We start from the raw sequence: 18,901 nt of genomic DNA on the forward strand, positions 1-18,901 counted from the left end.
ACAGTACTAAACCAAGCAATGAGTACAGTGTTTGGGGAAGACCGTGAGCACGACTTTGATGAGGCGGCAGAGGCACCCGGGTTTGAGTTGAGCCAAAACCCACATGCCTGTGCCTACTGTGGAGTCAACACCCCCAACTCGGTGATCAAGTGCAACACGTGCAACAAGTGGTTCTGCAACGACAAGACCAACTCTTCTAGTTCCCACATTGTCACCCACTTGGTAATGTCCCGCCACAACCAAGTCAGCTTGCACGAAGAGTCGGATCTAGGCGACACCACGTTGGAGTGCTACAACTGCGGCAACAAGAACGTGTTTATGTTGGGGTTTGTCTCTGCCAAACAGGAGTCTGTCGTGGTGATCCTCTGCCGTTTGCCCTGCGCACGGTCAAAGGACATCAACTGGGACACGAGCCACTGGCAGTCGCTCATTGAAGACCGGCAGTTTTTGTCGTGGTTGGCGCCGCCCCCGAGCGAGGAGGCGTTGATTGATTCCAGGCAGGTGACCCCGCAGCAGATTTCCAAGTTGGAGGCCCAGTGGCGGTTGAACCGGGATGCGACTATTAACGACGTTGAGAATAACGACGTTGCCGAAGAGCTGGTGTTGCCGATATTGATGCGGTACAACGACGGGTTCCAGTACCAGAGATCGTTTGGCCCGTTGGTGAAATTGGAAGCCGACTACGATAAAAACTTGAAGGAGTCGCAAGCGCTAGAGCATATTCAGGTCAAGTGGGCCTTGGGGTTGAACAACAGACACTTGGCCTCGTTCACGTTGATGACGTTTGAGACCTCCAATTTGAAAGTGGCTGTGGGAGATGAGATTATATTGCGTTATAACGGCAGCCAGAGGGAGCCCTGGGAAGGGCATGGCTTTATCTTGAGGTTGCCCAATTCTTACCAGGAGGAGTTCACATTGGAGTTGAACGCGTCCAAAGTGGCGCCACCAACAAACTTGACCAACGACTTTACTGCCGAGTTTGTGTGGAAAGGCACCTCGTACGACCGGATGCAGCAAGCAATGAAGGACTTTGCCACAGACGAAGAGTCTGTTTCGTCGTACCTCTACCACAAGTTGTTGGGCCACGATGTGGCTCCCGTGGAGTTTGACATTGAGGCCCCGGAGAAATTCTCGCACCCAAAGTTGACCGAGTTGAACATCTCCCAGACCAACGCTGTGAGGTCTGTGTTGCAAAGACCGCTCTCCTTGATACAAGGACCACCGGGGACAGGCAAAACTGTCACCTCCGCCACGATAGTCTACCATTTGTCCCGCTTGAACAAGGAGAAGATCTTGGTTTGCGCGCCTTCAAACGTAGCCGTTGACCACTTGGCCGAGAAGTTGGACTCGTTGGGGTTGCGGGTGGTGCGGTTGACGGCCAAGTCACGCGAGGACGTCGAGAGCTCCGTGAGCCACTTGGCGTTGCACCACATTGTCAACAAATCGGCAAAGGGAGAGTTGAAGAAGTTGATCAAATTGAAAAACGAGGTTGGCGAGTTGTCGGTGGAGGATGCCAAAAACTTTATCAAAAATTTGCGTGCGTCCGAGTTGAAGATATTGAGCAAGGCCGAGGTTGTGTGTTGTACGTGTGTGGGTGCCGCCGACAAGAGACTAGCCCAGTTCAAGTTCAGAACAGTGTTGATAGATGAGAGCACGCAGGCTTCCGAGCCGGAGGTGTTGATCCCCATAGTCAAAGGAGCCAAGCAGGTGATTCTCGTTGGCGACCACCAGCAGTTGGGGCCTGTTATCTTGGACCGAAAAGCCGCCGATGCCGGGCTAAAGCAGTCCCTATTTGAGCGATTGGTCTTTCTCGGACACGTTCCGATTCGGTTGGAAGTGCAGTACAGAATGCACCCGTGCTTGTCCGAGTTCCCCAGCAACATGTTTTACGAAGGCTCACTCCAAAACGGAGTCACTAGCCAGGACCGGTTGGTGGAGGAGGCGATGTTCCCCTGGCCCGTGTTGGACACCCCGATGATGTTCTGGGCCAATTACGGCCGTGAGGAGTTGAGCGGCAGCGGCAACTCGTACTTGAACCGAGTCGAGGCGATGAACGTGGAGCGGATCATCACGCGGTTGTTCAAGGACGGGATCAGGCCGGAGCAGATCGGGGTGATCACTCCCTACGAGGGCCAAAGGGCGTACTTGGTGCAGTTCATGTCCATCAACTCGACAATCTTGGACAAGCGGCATGAGTATCTTGAAGTGGAGATTACTAGTGTCGACGCGTTCCAAGGGCGGGAGAAGGACTTTATCATCTTGAGCTGTGTTCGCGCCAACGACTCGCAAAGCATTGGGTTCTTGAGCGATCCGCGGAGGTTGAACGTGGCGCTCACCAGGGCCAAGTACGGGTTGTTGGTGTTGGGGAACCCACGCGCATTGTCGCGCAACAAGCTATGGAACCACTTGTTGATCCATTTCCGCGAAAAGGGGTGCTTGGTCGATGGACCGTTGGACAACTTGCAGCTTTCCATGGTGCAGCTAAACAATTACGCTGCGCGAGGCACCACCAAAGGGCCAAAGAGGAACCCGCTTGGCGCTCCATCGACGGCATTCTCGACCGCCACTTTTGACGGCGGCAGCATGGCCAATGAAGGGTCTGACGTGCAACGCCAGCAGAAGGTTAGGGACGAGTTGTGGCCCGCGTTGGCCAACCAGTCAAACTACTACAACGGCGACAACTCCATCAGCGCCAATTTCTACAGCAAGTTGCACAAGATTGATAAAAAGTACGAAGGTGCGAGATACAGCGGGGAGAATATCGAGGACGACATCCGGAGCATCACCAGCTCGTTTGCCGCGGGATTGAACTTTTAAATGACCCATGTAGGTGTATAAACTCTGGTGTCACATGGTAGCACACAAAGTCAAAACAAAGCAAACGAGTGACGACAAAAATCAAGACACATCCTGAACCAACGACTCTACACCTCTTTTTCACGACACTAGGATTGACAAGTTTTTCCCACGTTAAAGACATGTCTCCATCAGGTCATAAAAAATACGACTCGCAGCACCGCGGTGGCAAAGTTGACTCGAGCGAGTCCAGCAACCATGAGCACTCTTCCATCGACTACCAGGGTTTAGCCGCAGAGTCCGCTGCGGCCACAGCCTCCGCCGCGGTTGCAGCCGCCGGCAAGAGACAGCACCTGATGGGCTCGGAGGTTGACCCCGTGACCATGTCGCAGGCCCTTGCCCATATCAACAACATGAAGAACCCGCACCGGATGAAATTGTCTGGCGAAGACGTCAAGTTGATTCTCTATCTCATAGTTGAGACCAAGCCGTTCAAGTACGTTGGCAACAGGTCGCTCAGCCAGACCAAAAAGTGGGAGATTATCCAGAACAAGTACTACGACATCAAGTTCAGAGAGCAGAACAACACCAACTTCATTGTCCCCACCGTGCGCACGTTGCAGCGCCAGTTGGTGGCCGCGATCAGGAAGGCCGAGGCGCTTCGAAGCAAAGAGGCTGCCAATGGCATCGACTTGCTGCCCCACGTGATCCCCGAGACCTTGTCCGAGATCGACAGCGACGAGTACTACAACTTCCACCATGTCACGCCAGAGAGCCCCCAAGAGGCGATGGAGCGCGCGTTGCTCGACCTTCACGAGTTGAGCGACAAGATCAAGCAGTTGAAGCTAGAGAGCAGTAACATTGTCAGGAGCAGCTTCCAACCGAGGGGTAAGTCCTCCCCCGCGGCGACGAGGCTCCTTGAGGACAGCGGCAGCGTTTCGGAGCTAGTGGAAACATACAGTACTTCAGCCGCGTCGCATTTGGAAGAGATACTGTCGCTAGTCTTGGACCAAGTTGACAGCTTAAAGAGCGACGTTGCGGCCGGAGGCGATGCCGCTCTCGGCAAAGCCATTGGCTTATTGGAGTCCGTATTCTCCCACGCCAACGACGTTCGACTGGCCATGAGAAAGGACAACGAGCTGGTGAAAAAACAAATCACGAGGATCCTCAATGACCATGCCGAGGCCATTGAACGAATGAAGGAGGAGTTTTCCATAAAACAGCTTGCCTTGACAAAGGAGCTAGTCTCTGTTTTAAAACGGGACTTGGAATCCATGGGGAACGCCCAACTGAGTCTTGAAAAGCTCAATGCTATCAGCGAGATGCTCTGATGGTGTAAGTATTGTTATTTAGTGCAATTGATATTGTAACCGCACACACCATAGAAAAAAATACCCCCCTACCCCCCTAGAATAAATCTGTTGCAAAACTTACAACACTTACAACCACAATCTCCCAAGGGCAATGTTGTTGGTTTTGTTGGCACTATTCATTGTGTATGCCACCGGCTACGAGGCGCAGCCTTTTCATTACAAACCCCCCGTGGAGGCTGCTCTTACCGACGAGGAAATCTGCAAAAGGGCGGTTGCCGAGTTGCACAACGTCGAGGCTGCCACTGATTTAGACGAATGCACCACCTGCAAGACCCGGTTGCAAATAGCCAAGTTCATTGGCTTGACGAGACCGGATTTGGTGCCGCAGATATTCCTCACATGGTGCGTTGAGGCCGGGTATGATGAAGTGCAGTGCCACATGAACTACGGCTACTCGGGCGAGGACTACTCCAGCACCGGGAACGACTTTGCCAAAGTTGCCAGTTTGATGAACCCGTCAGGGTTGGATGGCGACTACTTCTGCTACTACCATGACAAAAAGTGCCACGTCTTGCCCGAGACCCCCAACATCGACATGTCCAACATGTGGCCGCTGAAGCCTAAAAACTATCAGCCACCAGACGGGTGCGGCGAGGTATTCCATGTTTTGCACATCAGCGATGTCAACTTGCAGCTCGACTATACTGTCTTTGCCGAAGCCAACTGCAGCCAAAGCTTGTGCTGCTCGAGCCACTGCAGAAACACCAAAGCCGCCGCGCCGCACGTGAATGAAAACTTGGACACCGGCTATTACGACAGCACCTACCGCAAGAACCATTTCGAAAAGGGCAAGTATTTGGACATCACCAAGGTGAAGAAGCGGACGTGGACTCCAGCGCGGCAGTTTGGCGAGTACACATGCGACACCCCGGCGTTGCTCCTCAACAACACCATGCTGTGCATAAGAGACTTGCACCAAAACCACCTCTCCTTTGAGTTTGCGCTATTCACCGGCGGCACGGTGGACCACTCGGACCGCTGCTACATGAGCAAGGACAAGAACATCAAGTCGCAGGAGACTAGCTACCGGATCATCAAAAAGTACCTCGACAAGATCGATGTCATCCCCACGTTTGGCACGCGGGACATTTTCCCCATGAACCAGCTTCCGCAAAAGCACCTCAGCGAAAACTCCAACTCGTACCAGTGGCAGTTTGACTTTCTCGCGGACTTGTGGCTGGAGTTGGACTGGGTCGACCACGACACCGCGAAGCAGATCCGGTACTCGCAAACGGGGTTCTCGCTCATCACCCTCAAGGGACTCAAGGTTATATCTTTAAACTCAAACGTGTGGAACACAAAGAACTTGTACTGTTTTTGGAACATGTTGGACGTGGACTCCCACGGCATGTGGAAGTTTCTCATTGAGGAGTTGATTGACTCGGAGAGAAACCACCAGCGGGTGTGGATAATCGCGCATCTACCACCGAGTCAGCAAGCGCTTCCCATTTCCACCAAGATCTTCACCTCCATCATTGAGCGGTTCTCGCCAAAAGTCATAGCGGCGATCTTCTTTGGCCACGTTCAAGCAGACACGTTTATGGTCCAGTACGGGTGCGACGGAAGCGACGCCAAGGAGTTGAAAAACGCGGTGAACCACGCCTTGGTGGGACCGCTGGTGAGCCCATACTCTGGCTATAACCCCGCGTGGAAGTACTATGCAGTGGACGAAAAGAGCTTTAGCATTGTCAACTCATTCACCTACTACACGCCCTTGGACAAGTCGTTCTACAATGACGGCGCCGAGCCCAACTGGGAGTTTGCCTACTCCGCCAGGGACTTGTACGACCCCGAGTTGAAGTGGCCGCTGGACTGGACCCTCAACACCGAGTGGTGGCACCACGTGGCGGAGGATATTGGTAACTCTCCCGAGACCGAGTTGTTGTACCAACGGTTGGAGACGCGGTGGTTTTCAGAGGCGGTGTTGGACAACACCAGTTATTGCAAAGTGACCAGTTTCTCCGTCGAGGCAAGGAAGCAGTGCATGGTTACCGATGATCAGGATGATTACATCAAACCCACGTGTCAAACCGACTATGTTCCGTTGATCCATGTCAAGAACCAAGAGGTGGAGTATGTGGAGGCCGACATGGAGGAAGACTTTGAAGCGCAAAAGCAGGCTGTAGGATATGCTCGGAACTGGGAGGAGAAAAATAACAACACAGAGAGTACAACCCCGCAGCCCCAGCGCAAGAAACAGCAAGGAAAGTCGATCCATCTTGCACACAACTGGAACCACGTCAACTATGTAGGAGATATTCCGCCATTATAGGCGGAGAGCGAAATCTTTATTAGCTAGTATAACTTTGTTTAGTATCTGCATTATGTTATAAATAAAAGCAAGCATGGTGCTAAAAAGTGACCGAAAAGCAAGTGAGTCCATTCATAGCCAGATGAGTGGAACCAAGAATACCGAAATAAGATTGCGAAACCGAATGAGTCAATGGGAAAAAAAAACAAGTGGATATATCAGGAACTGAAACTAGGGGTAAATGCAGGAGAGCAAAGGCCAGCTTCACTCTATAATCGGACAGAATGCGCCCATTTCAAACTCATTAAATGCGGTGGAAGCAGCAATCGAGACGGGGTACGACTGGTACTGCAGTGGCTGCTCAGTGGTGGCGGAGCCAGTGAGGAACTCTTCGAAGCCGCATGATAACTCTACGCATGGTGGTTGGAAGCTAAACTGGTTAAACACCGGTTTGGCGAGTTCATCTTCGGAGTAGGTTGTAGCTGGGGTGTATGATTCGGGGTTTTGGGCGATGCCGGGGGCAAAGCTCATCGAGAGCTGGTCGTTGAGCATCATAAAGTCGTCCAAGCTCACGTTTGAGTCGACGTTTTGCATCGTTGTTGACGTGTACAGTGGCGCTTCGGGAAGCTGTTGTTGTTGGATGTTGGTTGTGGATGGGATGTATGGCAAACTCATACACCTGTGCGCTTGCACTTGTTTCTTATGCTGTGGCTTCCTTACAGATGCCTCGGAGGATGACCTGCTGTGCTTTGGTTTTGGCTGGTACGATTTGAATTGCAACTGGCCTGCAGTTGGAGAAGATGCGCATTGTCGAGGTCTTTTCTGGTTAAAGTCTGGCTCCTGTATTGGCGAGTGTAGTTGCTGCTGCTGCTGCTGCTGCGGGAATTGAGGTTGTGATTGCAATGCTGGCGTCGAGTGGAACAACACCGGCTGAGCTTGTCTTTGCTGCTGTTCAAGCAACTGGCGTTGCAACTGCTGGATTTGTTGTTGTTGCTGCATCATGGTTTGCTGGTATCCGTATAAAAGGTCGTTGTTGTTTTGGTGGGCAAATGGTTGTGGTGCAGGCTGGTCCCAGTCGATTCCCAAGTTCATAATCCCCAACCCCAAGTCGGGGCTGGTGGAAGCAGAAGCAGTAGGAGGTGCATCGAAATTGGGCAATGTGGACAAGTCAAAGAGCGAGTCTTCCAAGGATAAAGTAGGCGAAGGCAACTGCAAGTTGGCAGCCGGGGACGGGTTTGCTTCCGGTTGCGCCTTGCTCTTGACAGGGACGGCCTTGTCGGCTTCTTGCTGCTCCACGTCGTCTGACTTGATAGGGGAGAGATCAACAAAGACAAAGTCCTTGGGCTTACCCGGTTTGTTCTTCGGCCTCCTCAATGGCGGTCTTCTCAAGGTAAACTTTGCAGCAGCAGCAGCTATTTTCAACGAGTTGTTGAGACACTCGATCGACGTCTGCAGCAGGTGCCTCGACGAGTGTGAGTCTGTGGATGAGGACTTTGAGTGAGACGCTGAGGGAGTTCTCTTGACTCTCCAGAGCTTCTTACCGTTAGCTGGAGGTAATACGTTGCTATAGCGGGTTAGTAAGAGTTGATGATGTCTGAGTAGCAGTTTCAAACATACGCGTTAATGTTCATATCGGTGTAGGGGTATCGGTTGATGGAGGTGTTGCTGAACCAACGAGAGAGGTAAGAAAGAGCAGGATATGTTTTCCAATATATACTCAACTCCAGGGACTCCCGAATAGTACTATTCGCGGACCGCCCACTAGGCAAGTCAATTGAGGATGGTTCTTGTGGTGAAGATTTCGAGCGTATCTCGACACTTGCGATATTGTGTCACCATGCACCCAGGGCAAGAAAATAGCCAAACTAAAAATAAAAATAGAAAAAAAAAAAAAGAATTTAATTTTCGTGGGCCCTTTTTTCAACACCCACAAGAGGGTCAAATTAACCCAATCGACCTTAAAAATTTTCTGCGCACCATTTGCTGTAATGGCACACTGGGGTTTGACTAAATAGGCAAAAGGCATGTGGAATGGGCTGAAAATATAACTCGCTTTACTTGATTATAGCCTGTTTGGGTAATTGCTTTCTGTGTATATGGCGTACATGACCCCCCGGCCCCAATCAAGCAGGAAAATCAATAAACGAAAGAGGGCTCCCCCTTGCTAATGACGGAGGAGCAACCCTGGTGTTAATTAGACGCATCGGGCGAGGGGTAGTGGAAATAACATCGCGAATTTGCTTGCCTAGTTAGTCGAGCTTTTGACAATAGCGTGTGTTAATGAGGTGATCTATGGGGGGGGTTGTCGGTCATTGATGTTCACCCGAGGCGCCGGCCAGTTGACTCAGTGGAGCTGCCTCTTGAAACTCACCTGTCTTTACGAGCCGGGGTGGTTGATGGCGCGGAAAATAATTTACGAAAATAATACACCGTCCCTTGCCCGTTGCTTGAGGTTCCCCGACAAACTTTTTTGCAACCATTGCGTCACTTTATTTTTTCCCTTTCCATTTTGAAGTTAAACCGTTTGCCAGTTGGCATTTTGCGGCATGTGGTAGCTCCCGAGTATAGTGGATATTAAGCTTTTAAGGCGGTTGCTGCCGAGTTGTGGGGGTGGATGAGGGGGCCCTAATTTAAGCAGCGGATCAAGGCGGAAGGGGACGCGGAAGTATGAACCCTGAGATCAAGGGGATGACTTGGGGAGACTGTGTGATCACGAGAGTGCAATGAGGAGGGGCATTGGCGCGGGACAAGTTGTTCTTGGAAGGACTCTGGTGGTGGTGGGCATTCCGCAAGTGATACTAAATGGGACGGTGGTGCGGCATGCTTCTACAGAACAAGGGAATGTCAAATAATATTATTTTGAAAAAAAGCTGTCACTTATTGATGAGGGGGAGAGCCCTCACATTATGTCTGCCTGCGGACCGAGCCCGTATTTCTTTACAAACAAGAATTCCAGAGTGTTCCTTGGACGGAGACTTGACTTCACGGGTTTACCCTCTGGTAGACTTTCGCGCACATACCAAGCTGGATCCCATATTATTTACCTCTAGCACGGACTAAGCAATGTTAATTGGACTTCCTGAAAAGGAAACTTTCGCTCATCCATGCTGTGCGTATTAAAAAATTAGAAAAGGAAGCATCCAAGGCCTTCGACAATAAGAGGGAGGGGGAAGAGTGTAAGCCACACGTTTTCTCCAGCAATTCAAGTTGCAGATCCTCGATTTTGTATGTCCGCGGTTCGACCCCACTTGATTTAGTGCCAATACTACTTGGAAGCTAGGCTCGCCAATTTAAGCTTTCACTGTCGTTTTCCCTCCTAATAGATCGCCCCGCCACCACAAGAGGCCTCAATCCAGAATCCTTGAGGGTTTAAAGTTCACCTTGGGGTTCAAGTGTGGAATTGTGTACAACGCTGGTGGCACCCTCGTTTCTAATAGCAAATCTCTGGTGTCTCCTCACTGTTTACAAATGGTGAAGTAAAATAAGCACTAACCGTGGGGAGGTTTGAAATCGAGAAACCCGCTTTTTAATCATTTGCGGCCTATTGTTCTGGATATGAAGTGCAGCAATATAAAGTACAAGTGGGTGATTTTCAACAATCGGACGTAGGCATCTGGTAGCTGGCGAGGAGCAGTCGCAGTATTTACATTTCCTATCTAGTCACTCTCGGCCTAATTAGGCCGTTTTATTTACTGCAGACAACATTGGCCGTTTTGCAGCAATTGCAGCTAAAACCACTTGCTACGTGAATTTACAAAATTTTACTTTTCCATGGGATGGGATGAGTCTCGGGTCGACTGCTTCAAGTGGTTGGAACAACGATATTTACAGTGGAGGTGCTTAAGCAGCACATTAGGATGTGCCCAGCAGAGCTCACGAATGGAACCAATCAGATCTCCCTAGTTTTACCTCCCTAGAGCTCTAGCGCGTGGAGACTATTTCAGAAGGACTGAAACGTTTGCTCTAAAACGTTGTGGGGCCAGGGATAAGAAACAGTGCAGGAGCCTATCTAGTCAAGATCTAAGTAGGCTCAGCGACGCAAATTTCCGGCAATCTTAGCAATTCCAGGAATGCTCTTGACTAGTTAGGCACAGGCTTTAATTGCTTTGGGGAAGGAGATAAAACCTTTGCAAACCTACCCTGTTGCTAGCGGGGCAAGCCAGAGTCTGAGCGAGGGGTAACGGGTTCAGCGGATTCAAGAAAATAGACCTCGTGGAAGGTCTCTAGCGATTGTTTGCGCCCCACTTTGAAAGGAGAAGCACAAACTGAGGAATTGCTTTGACGCAAGCGCTCTTCCTTGAACAAAAGGTGAACCAATTGCGGAAAGTGTCTTCTCGCCATCGTGGTCGTCTCTCTCTCCAGTCCTGTGTTCTCTAGAAAGCATCCCTAGTGAAACAAGAGTTGAGATTTTGATGGCATTTGTAAATATCTCGTCATGCACATCATTAGCTGTGCCCTTCTTTTTTCATTGACTAAACAGTTTTAGCATGCCGTCACGATACATGACGGTTATGAACCATTAGCGATTGGCAAGAGAGAATGTTTTACTCCACTTTCCTATTCAGTCATCTATTCACTTGCTCAGTTTTTGACGATGGTACATGATAGTACGCGTCTCAGAGCAATAGTGGTTGTGGAAGGTCAACCAAATTGCTACTTTGCACTCGTCGCTTAGGAGATAACCTTGGAAACGATTGTGTCGGAGTTTCGAGAGAGTTCGAAACCATCGTACTGCTTTGAACAAGGGATGGTTGGTTCTGGACAACTCCAACGGTGCTTTGTGCTGTGTGCCGATCGATCCACAATCCTCTTGACCGATCAGCAGAGGCTTATTGGTGAGGGTCAGACATAAGTCTTGGTGCGTACCACCATGTTTGCAAGTGCTCGGCAGTGGTTTCAAAAATTTGTTGGGATTGTAAAGTGCGGAACTGTTTGAGATTGAGATGAGCAAAGGCAACATCACTTGCGGAACCTCCTTGCTCGTGGTGACACCAAAGTCCGGGTCAAACTCTTTCAAAATCCAGTAAAGGTGCGCAAGCACTGAATCAGGGAACATATGTTTCAAAGCTCAGGCATTATCACCAACAGTCGTCGGTGTTGCGTTCACGAGGGGTAAGTTTTAGACTCGGAGATACGTCCTTCTCGAAGAGAGAGCGGGGCGGATGGGGGAGTTGTAAAAAGAGCACACTCAAGAGATGAGGGGAGCCGCTCATGATCTGCGGTGGGGCATGCTACGACAAGCGCATTCTGCAAAGGCCATCTTGAAAAGCTCCCCGACAATTACAAAAGTGAGGGTTACCCCACACACGGTTGTTGGAAAAGACAATCAATAACTGCCCCTATTTCTTGTTATTCAAACGTTTAAACAACGTGAAACAGAGTCGACACTACCCCCGTTTGACGCGTTAATGGACAAGTGGAACAAAATAACCTCACACTGGGAAAAAGATGTTTCCTGAAGAGTTTTAACAACGCCCAGAGTTGAGTGTGCGCGCACGTGACTTCACAGTAAACCAGTGGTAGCCATGAAAACGAAACTGGAACATTTCATAGTGACGAAAACATGGCTTTTCTCTCCTCTATTGACACTATATAATTGAGCTTCATCTGCTCACTCAGTTGTCTGCTCAGCATCAAGGCCCAATTTCACAACCAATTCTACCTGACAACTTACATCACCAGAGGAAGTCATGCTTTATGAAATTTCTTCCGGTACAGGCCCTATCTTTGAAAATTTACGGAGCAAGAGCAGCCACCATCAATGAGAGTCTACTAACTCACGTGACAACCTTATTGTTTGGCTACGTGACACCTTCATTGACTCGGGAATAGAGGTTATTTGCCATGACTTTGTGTCCATCGGCATTAACGTTTCGCTTGACACCTCTCGCGTGAACCATCCAAGGCTTTTCAGAGTTTCCACTGGCTTATAGAAATCAGTATTCTATCTAACTATATAAAATTTACTTGAACTTCTTTCCAAACATGATAACTTGCAATTGATCGTACAAGGAAATGACACCGGCACCGGCAACACCTCTCAAGATGTTAGCACCGCAGCCCTTGAAAAGAGACTTGACACCTTCAGCGGCAATAACCTTTCTAGCACAGTCGAGAGCACCGTTGTACTTGACGGCTTGACCTGAGGTCATCATCATACGTCTTCTAACGGTATCCAATGGGTACGAAGCAGTAGAGGCACCGGTGGTGACGGCCCAACCCAAGAGGAACGAGGCCAAGAACGAGCCTTGCAATGGACCAACCAAGACAACTGGTTTCAACGAATCGTAGAGACCAAAGTAGAGACCTCTGTAGACAATGATACCAACAACGGAAGGACCGAAACCTCTGTAAAGACCGGCAATACCGTCGGAAGCCAAGGTCTTCTTGTAAACATCAATCAAACCGTTAAACTCTCTACCTTTACCGTCGCCTTTAGCAGACTTGGCGTCGTTGGCCAACCTGGTTCTGGCATAGTCCAAGGAGTAGACAAAGGCCAACGAAGTGGCACCGGCCAAACCACCAGAGGCCAAGTTACCTGCAAACCAGGTCCAGTAACCCTCATCTTTCTTGAAACCAAACATGGCCTTGAACTTGTCCTTGAAAGCAAAGTTCAAAGCTTGTGTTGGGAAGTATCTGATAACATTGGCGGTGTTACCTCTCCAAAAGGCAATGAGACCTTCATCTGCGGCCGTTCTTCTGAAACAGTCCCCGATACCAGTGTATGGGTGGGACAATCTACCTTGCTTCAACATCTCATCTTGATTCTGAATCAACAACTTGACTCTCTCAATTGGTGCTGCGGCAGTCTTGGAGATTGCGGCGGAGACACCTCCCATAAGGAAATCGACTAAGAAGTTACTCTTTTCAGCTGCCATTGTAGTATTGAATATGTAAACGGGGTTGCTTGGGTGAAATAAAAGGGGAGAAAAAAAAGAAGAGTGTGTAAAAAAGAGGAACAGGAATCAGGAAAAGTTTTCGACATTTTATAAGGAAAAACTTTTTCTCTTTCAGAAACTGCAATAGAGTTGAGCGAATAATTTTCTGATAAAAAGTTTTTTATTTTTGTATATTTCTGTTTTTTTTTATGCAACAACGGTGTTATTGGTGTCGTTTGAGTCGGGAGGTCATGCTGGATAATGTGAATACTATGCCAATGATGATGGATCAACCACCAACGGCTTAACGAGGAGGACTCCCGACTCAAAGACCCGTGTTGTTGGCACTTTTGTAGCTAGAGCTGGCGCCGTGACACACGACTTTCTGGTTATCGCGGTGATTTACGGAATAAAAAAAAATTCATGTAGGAACTGACAATGCACGGTTTTTATTGGCCAATTAGTGCCACCTATATAGAGGGAGAGAAAATTGTTAGACCTGGGCCAACGCAACGGCTCGGTACTGGTGACTCCCTCCCCATCCTATGTGTCCCTGCTGACCCCTCCAAGCAGCGCACATCCCAATGCCAATGCCAGTGCCCAATTGAACCTCACTTCATTCGCTCACTTTCTCCCCATTCCCATCGCTCGATTTTGTGGTATTTTCCACCTGAAAAATTTGAGCCAAAGAGCCAGTGCGCCTCGACACGCGCCATTAATCTTTTCTCGCTCCATCTCATCAACTGTTAGTTTTCTATAATCTACACTGTCTATCTATTTCTCTCGCTAATCATTGAAATGCGTCTCTGGTTTTCATCAAATACCTCCATTTGGATGGTTTCCGTCAGCAAGTCGGAGTGGTGGCGGAAGCTCTTGCTTTTCCTTCGCATTTGAGCGAGGAACCCCGGTGGTGGCGTGTGCGGCGTCGTGGCCTGGTTGCTCATGTCGACCCTATCGTCGGAGACGCGATGGTCCATGCTCATCCGGTTGACCACTGCGCTTGAGTAGGCGCTGATCTTTGGCCTATCGGGGTCTGTTGGGTCATAGTTGGCAGGGTACGGGTCGAAATCGCCTCTTTGCACGCACTCCCTGATGATGTCTTCGTCCTTGGGAAAGTACAATTTCTGTAAAATGTCATAGAAGAACCTTGGAAGTAGGCACACCAAGATTCCAATGAAGATGACCGCCCAGAACGCGGTCATGCCAAACACTTGCGCCGCCGCCTTGTAGAACTCCTGCGACGAGTACTCCGACGACGACCAGAGCCCCGTCCAGATAAACACAATGAGGATCGAGATGCCAATGATTAGCGAGCTGAGCCAGTCCCACCGACGTTGGTGGAAAAGCAAGTACAAGTTGCAACTTGTGCATGCAATGACTGTAACAGGCACCCCGACCCAGAACCTATGGTCGACCGGTTTCCCGTTCTCCCCAGGAAACAGCGTCTTGTACATCAAGTAAGGGAAAAAGAAGGAAATGGCACTCTGGTATATTCCGTCAAGACAGTAAATGTAAAACTTTAAATCGCTCATTTCGTTTCTCAAAATACCCGAGCGGTATAGTTGCGGCACAAGGAGACTCACTTTTGCGCTCACGTCTTGGTCAAAGATGCCCATGAAGATGACGGGAAGCGACGTGAATGCCAAGTTGTAGAACATGAGATAGGTAAACTCAAACAAGTACGTCCCGTCAAAGTCGCAGTAGATCCCGTACCAGAACAAGGCTATGTTGAAGATGATGTTTTTGTAGAAGAACGACGGGATCATTTCGCTGAAGCGTTTGTAGGACCACCGGCCGTGGGTGAGCAACAACCGCGCGAGGAACCGAAACTGGCCAAACGCATAATCAGAGGACATCACCGCTTGCCGGCCTTCTTCTCCCGCGATCCCCACACCGACATCCGCGGCTTGAATCATGGCCACGTCGTTGGACCCGTCTCCAATCGCCAAGGTCATGACATCCAACGTGTCCTTGACTAGCTTGACCACTGCGGCTTTCTGTGCGGGCGACACCCGGCAGCACAACACGGCTCTGCATTTTTTGCAGAGCAAGAGGAATTTCCGTTTGGTGTCGCGGTTCATCAAGGCAAGCTTTAATGCGTCCCCGTCAATAACCACGCCAAACCGGGCATCTGGAGCAGTGTGATCACCAATGGCAGCCTCTTGCTCGTCGATGGTGCCTTCCATGTTGAAGTGGCGGTTCAAGTAAAAGCTGATAACATTGTCGATGATTTGCGCCTCGGCGTTGCCAAAGCCTAGCTCGAGGCCCATCTTTTCTGTTTCCTCGCTAGAATAAGCAGTTTTGATCACGAGCAAGTCCATCTCGTTGCCCAATAAATTACACGAAAAGCCAATGTTGATCGCAGTCTCGACCTTGTCGCCAGTCAAGACCCACAACTTGATCCCGGCCTCGGCCAATAACGAGATGGCATCGGGGACCCCATCTTGTAACCGGTCTTCAATCGCGGTACCCCCAAGCAACACCAACTCCTGCTCGATAGCGTCCGCCACTTGTTCCATCTTGCCCTCTCTATCCTCCAACGAGGACGCCGCCACCTGGTGCCGTTTGTTCCACTCGGTGTACTGCTCCCACGTCAACTCTCGCTCGGCAATGCACAATGTCCGCAACCCCTCCGTGGCGTACTCCTCAAGGTCCCTAGCAGTGGCCTCGAGCATCTCCGGGTCGTTCTCGGTCTTGGACAACCGCTCATAAATAATGCTATCTGCACCTTTGCAGAGCAACAACGCCCTGGGCGGGTCACTCGGTATCTTGATAATAGTGCTCATTCTCTTTCTTGTGGAGTTAAACTCCAACGTGTTCAACACCTGGTACTCCTTGCACGTGCCAAACTCGTCCACCAAAAAGCCCTTTTTCGTGGTGCCTTTGAAATTGAACCCCAAGGAGCGGGCAGTGCCCACTAGCGCGGCCTCATCGGGGGATTGCGCTTTCAACACCAACTTGTGCGGGTTCTTTTCGCTCTGCTCGGCCAAGACCGAGTGGCACAATGCCAACGCCAACATGAAATGGTAGCCAGCCTCCTGTTGGTCTTCACCCGCAGCACCCAAGAGATCGTCAACAAACTTCAGCGAAACAAACGTGATTTCGTCATCGTAGGTGGTGCTTTTGAGCAACCCGCGCAACTTGTCAACCATCTCCACTTTATCCTCTGCAATCATCGCACGTTCATGCGCTGCCTCGGCTTCAACATCCACACCTTGACGTTTTCTCAACCCTGCCAACGCCTCTGTATACGCACGGCCATACGAGACACCGTTTATCGTACACTTTTTAAACTCCATCACGTTTTGCGTCAATGTCCCCGTCTTGTCACTAAATATATACTCAATCTGGCCCAAGTCGTCACTAATGGACCACGATTTCGGGGTGCACGGGAAATCCAACTTTGGATAGTACATCCCCACGTCGGAGTATATGAAAAACGCCTGCGCCGTTTTAATAATTTCAATGGTGATGTACAACGAGATGGGAACCAATGACTGGTACAATATCACCGCGACAAAGAACCCCACGAGCCCGTTGAGCGCGGGGGTGCCCGCAATGGTGCCAAACTCAAAGTAGTCCCGCGACGTCCCTGTTTTCCTATAATACAACCCATTGACTAAGCCCGAGACGAAACAAATGATAAACAACAAGAGAAAGTTCAACAAGACATAGTAGTTCAACTCCTTGGACATGCGCGATTGCTTTGTTGGCGTGACCCCGGCGTTGAGCATGATCTTGGTGTCGTCTCCGGTAAACACCACTATCCCAATAACCCATTTGGTGTTTCTCAAAGAGCATCCACGTAGAAGCAAGTTGTTGATAGTGACGGGCTCCTCTAGTGGGTGCCCGTTGCGAGCAGTGTATTTCAAGTTGCCCTCGTATGAGTAGAGGTTTGCATGCGGGCCCTCTGAGTCAATTTGGAACGACTTGTCGATCAAGTCGTCGGCTTTGGTGATTTTGTCATCGACTGAAGAGTACTTTAATGCTTGTTTGACCTTGAGGTTTGTCTCCCCATCGAGGTTCTTTGTCTCGACAAAGCAACAGTTGTCGTCGTCACTCGTGGATAGAATCACCACATCGGCGGGGACCTCGTCGTTGTTGTAGATACGCAAGAGGTCCCCCACTCTGACATCTTTCCAGCACTTGCGAACAAATTTTAGAGTCTTTGGTTGTGCCTGTCCCGAGGACCGTGGTTTGTGAAACGATTGTCGAATGGTTTCGCCAAACGGATCAATCGAGTTTCGCGGAGTGACAACATCACTTTCAAACGACTTTCGTGCTTCTCCCTCCTGGATGTTGTTTTCACGGTTGTGCTTTTCCCTCGCTCTATTCGCCCTTCCTTCCTTTGTGAGGCTGCTCTTCAGTGCTCCCCAGAACTTGACCAACAACTTTGTGTTCCACTTTTTGAACCTCCTCCAGAGAGACACTTTTTCATCATTCACGTTTCGGTTTTCATAGTGGTAGTCCGAGTCATGCACTTGTTCCAAAATATGCGTATGCTGGTTGTTCACTTCCAAGTCCGTGATTGTCCTCCTGGAGTCCTCTACGGCGTCCTTTATCGCGGTGATAATGACAATGACAATCAACGGCACCGCCGCCATTGACGGTGAGGGGACACCAAAGATCTGGAACGCACCCAAGATAATCAACGCAAGGAAATAAATATTGGCAATGTTGTGGAAAAACTGGTTGAATATGTTTTTCGGTAAGAACGTGAGTGGGGTGTACTTTGTCGTTCTGATCTTGTTCCTGGGGTAGTTGGTGTTTGGCTTGCCCGTCTCCATGTCTGTAAACTGTTCAGGGAGCTCTCTGTTGAACACCACTGTGCGCTTCTCCAGCTTTCTGTTTTTAGAATCCCCTTCCGGCGCGTCTTTGTTGCTGTCAGAGTCCGAGTCACGGTGGTGGAGCTCGGGGAAGTCAATCGAGTGAGTGTTTGGTTTCCTGATGGACTTGATCCTCCCTTTCAACAGTCGGTGGTGGTGCCCCTTGTCGTTGCGGTGTGGATGTAGTATCTTGTTCAAGGTCCTGGACCGGCCCACGCCTGTTTTGGCCAGATCGGGTCTCCCGTTTTTGTCTCTGAACGTGCCCCACCGGTGTCTTCTGGTGGCCAAGTCTTCATGCAGTCCCGACACCTCTGCTGTGTTTTCAGCTTCCTCCGCCTTGGGTTTCTGGTACACTTCATCCTCCAATATCACGTCGTCCAAAAAGGGAGACTTTGGCGATTTGGAAAACCGGTGCTTTGACGGGGAAACCGACGACGAAGACGACGACGAGGGGGGTGTTTGGTTGGACCCCAATTGAAACTTCAAACGAGAGCTTTTCCCGTTGTCGAATGAGTCTGCGGCAAGCTTTGGCGTGGGTGGCATGGAATCATCAGAGTATGAGTCGTGGTTGGCCAGGCTGGCCGAGCCGTGGTACGACAAACGGCCCTTGTCAAAGTGCGCTTCCAACGGTGATTTCAAGATTGAGCCATCATCGTCTTCCAACTCGGCGCTGTGATCACTAAAGGGACTCGTCTGTGCCCTGCTTTTATCACGACTCACCATGGTGCTGTAATTCTACTCAATGGGTCTGCGGTATTTTCGCAATCTTTCCATCCG

The 18,901-nt window shown here is 50.0% G+C and overlaps 6 protein-coding genes across 6 annotated transcripts; 3 read left to right on the forward strand and 3 right to left on the reverse strand. All coding sequences in view use genetic code 12, as the record gives it.

Moving 5' to 3' along the window:
• Positions 1-18: 18 nt before the first annotated feature.
• Positions 19-2,817, forward strand: LODBEIA_P20640 (uncharacterized protein; the record flags this gene model as incomplete). The annotated part of the gene is made up of 1 exon (XM_066972022.1): positions 19-2,817. One exon carries the CDS (start codon positions 19-21, stop codon positions 2,815-2,817), a length of 2,799 nt encoding a protein of 932 aa, XP_066829002.1.
• Positions 2,818-2,978: 161 nt separating this feature from the next.
• Positions 2,979-4,127, forward strand: LODBEIA_P20650 (uncharacterized protein; the record flags this gene model as incomplete). Its single annotated transcript, XM_066972023.1, has 1 exon — positions 2,979-4,127. The coding sequence occupies one exon, from the start codon at positions 2,979-2,981 to the stop codon at positions 4,125-4,127; it is 1,149 nt and encodes a 382-aa protein (XP_066829003.1).
• A 133-nt stretch (positions 4,128-4,260) lies between these two features.
• Positions 4,261-6,441, forward strand: LODBEIA_P20660 (uncharacterized protein; the record flags this gene model as incomplete). The annotated part of the gene is made up of 1 exon (XM_066972024.1): positions 4,261-6,441. The coding sequence occupies one exon, from the start codon at positions 4,261-4,263 to the stop codon at positions 6,439-6,441; it is 2,181 nt and encodes a 726-aa protein (XP_066829004.1).
• Positions 6,442-6,684: 243 nt separating this feature from the next.
• On the reverse strand, positions 6,685-8,051 carry LODBEIA_P20670 (uncharacterized protein; the record flags this gene model as incomplete). Its single annotated transcript, XM_066972025.1, has 2 exons — positions 6,685-7,984; positions 8,038-8,051. 2 exons carry the CDS (start codon positions 8,049-8,051, stop codon positions 6,685-6,687), a joined length of 1,314 nt encoding a protein of 437 aa, XP_066829005.1.
• A 4,332-nt stretch (positions 8,052-12,383) lies between these two features.
• On the reverse strand, positions 12,384-13,298 carry LODBEIA_P20680 (uncharacterized protein; the record flags this gene model as incomplete). Its single annotated transcript, XM_066972026.1, has 1 exon — positions 12,384-13,298. One exon carries the CDS (start codon positions 13,296-13,298, stop codon positions 12,384-12,386), a length of 915 nt encoding a protein of 304 aa, XP_066829006.1.
• A 770-nt stretch (positions 13,299-14,068) lies between these two features.
• LODBEIA_P20690 (uncharacterized protein) lies at positions 14,069-18,847 on the reverse strand (the record flags this gene model as incomplete). The annotated part of the gene is made up of 1 exon (XM_066972027.1): positions 14,069-18,847. The coding sequence occupies one exon, from the start codon at positions 18,845-18,847 to the stop codon at positions 14,069-14,071; it is 4,779 nt and encodes a 1,592-aa protein (XP_066829007.1).
• Between the last annotated feature and the right edge of the window lie 54 nt (positions 18,848-18,901).

The sequence above is a fragment of the Lodderomyces beijingensis genome (genome assembly GCF_963989305.1).
Source record: "Lodderomyces beijingensis strain CBS 14171 genome assembly, chromosome: 2".
Lineage (NCBI taxonomy): Eukaryota > Fungi > Ascomycota > Pichiomycetes > Serinales > Debaryomycetaceae > Lodderomyces > Lodderomyces beijingensis.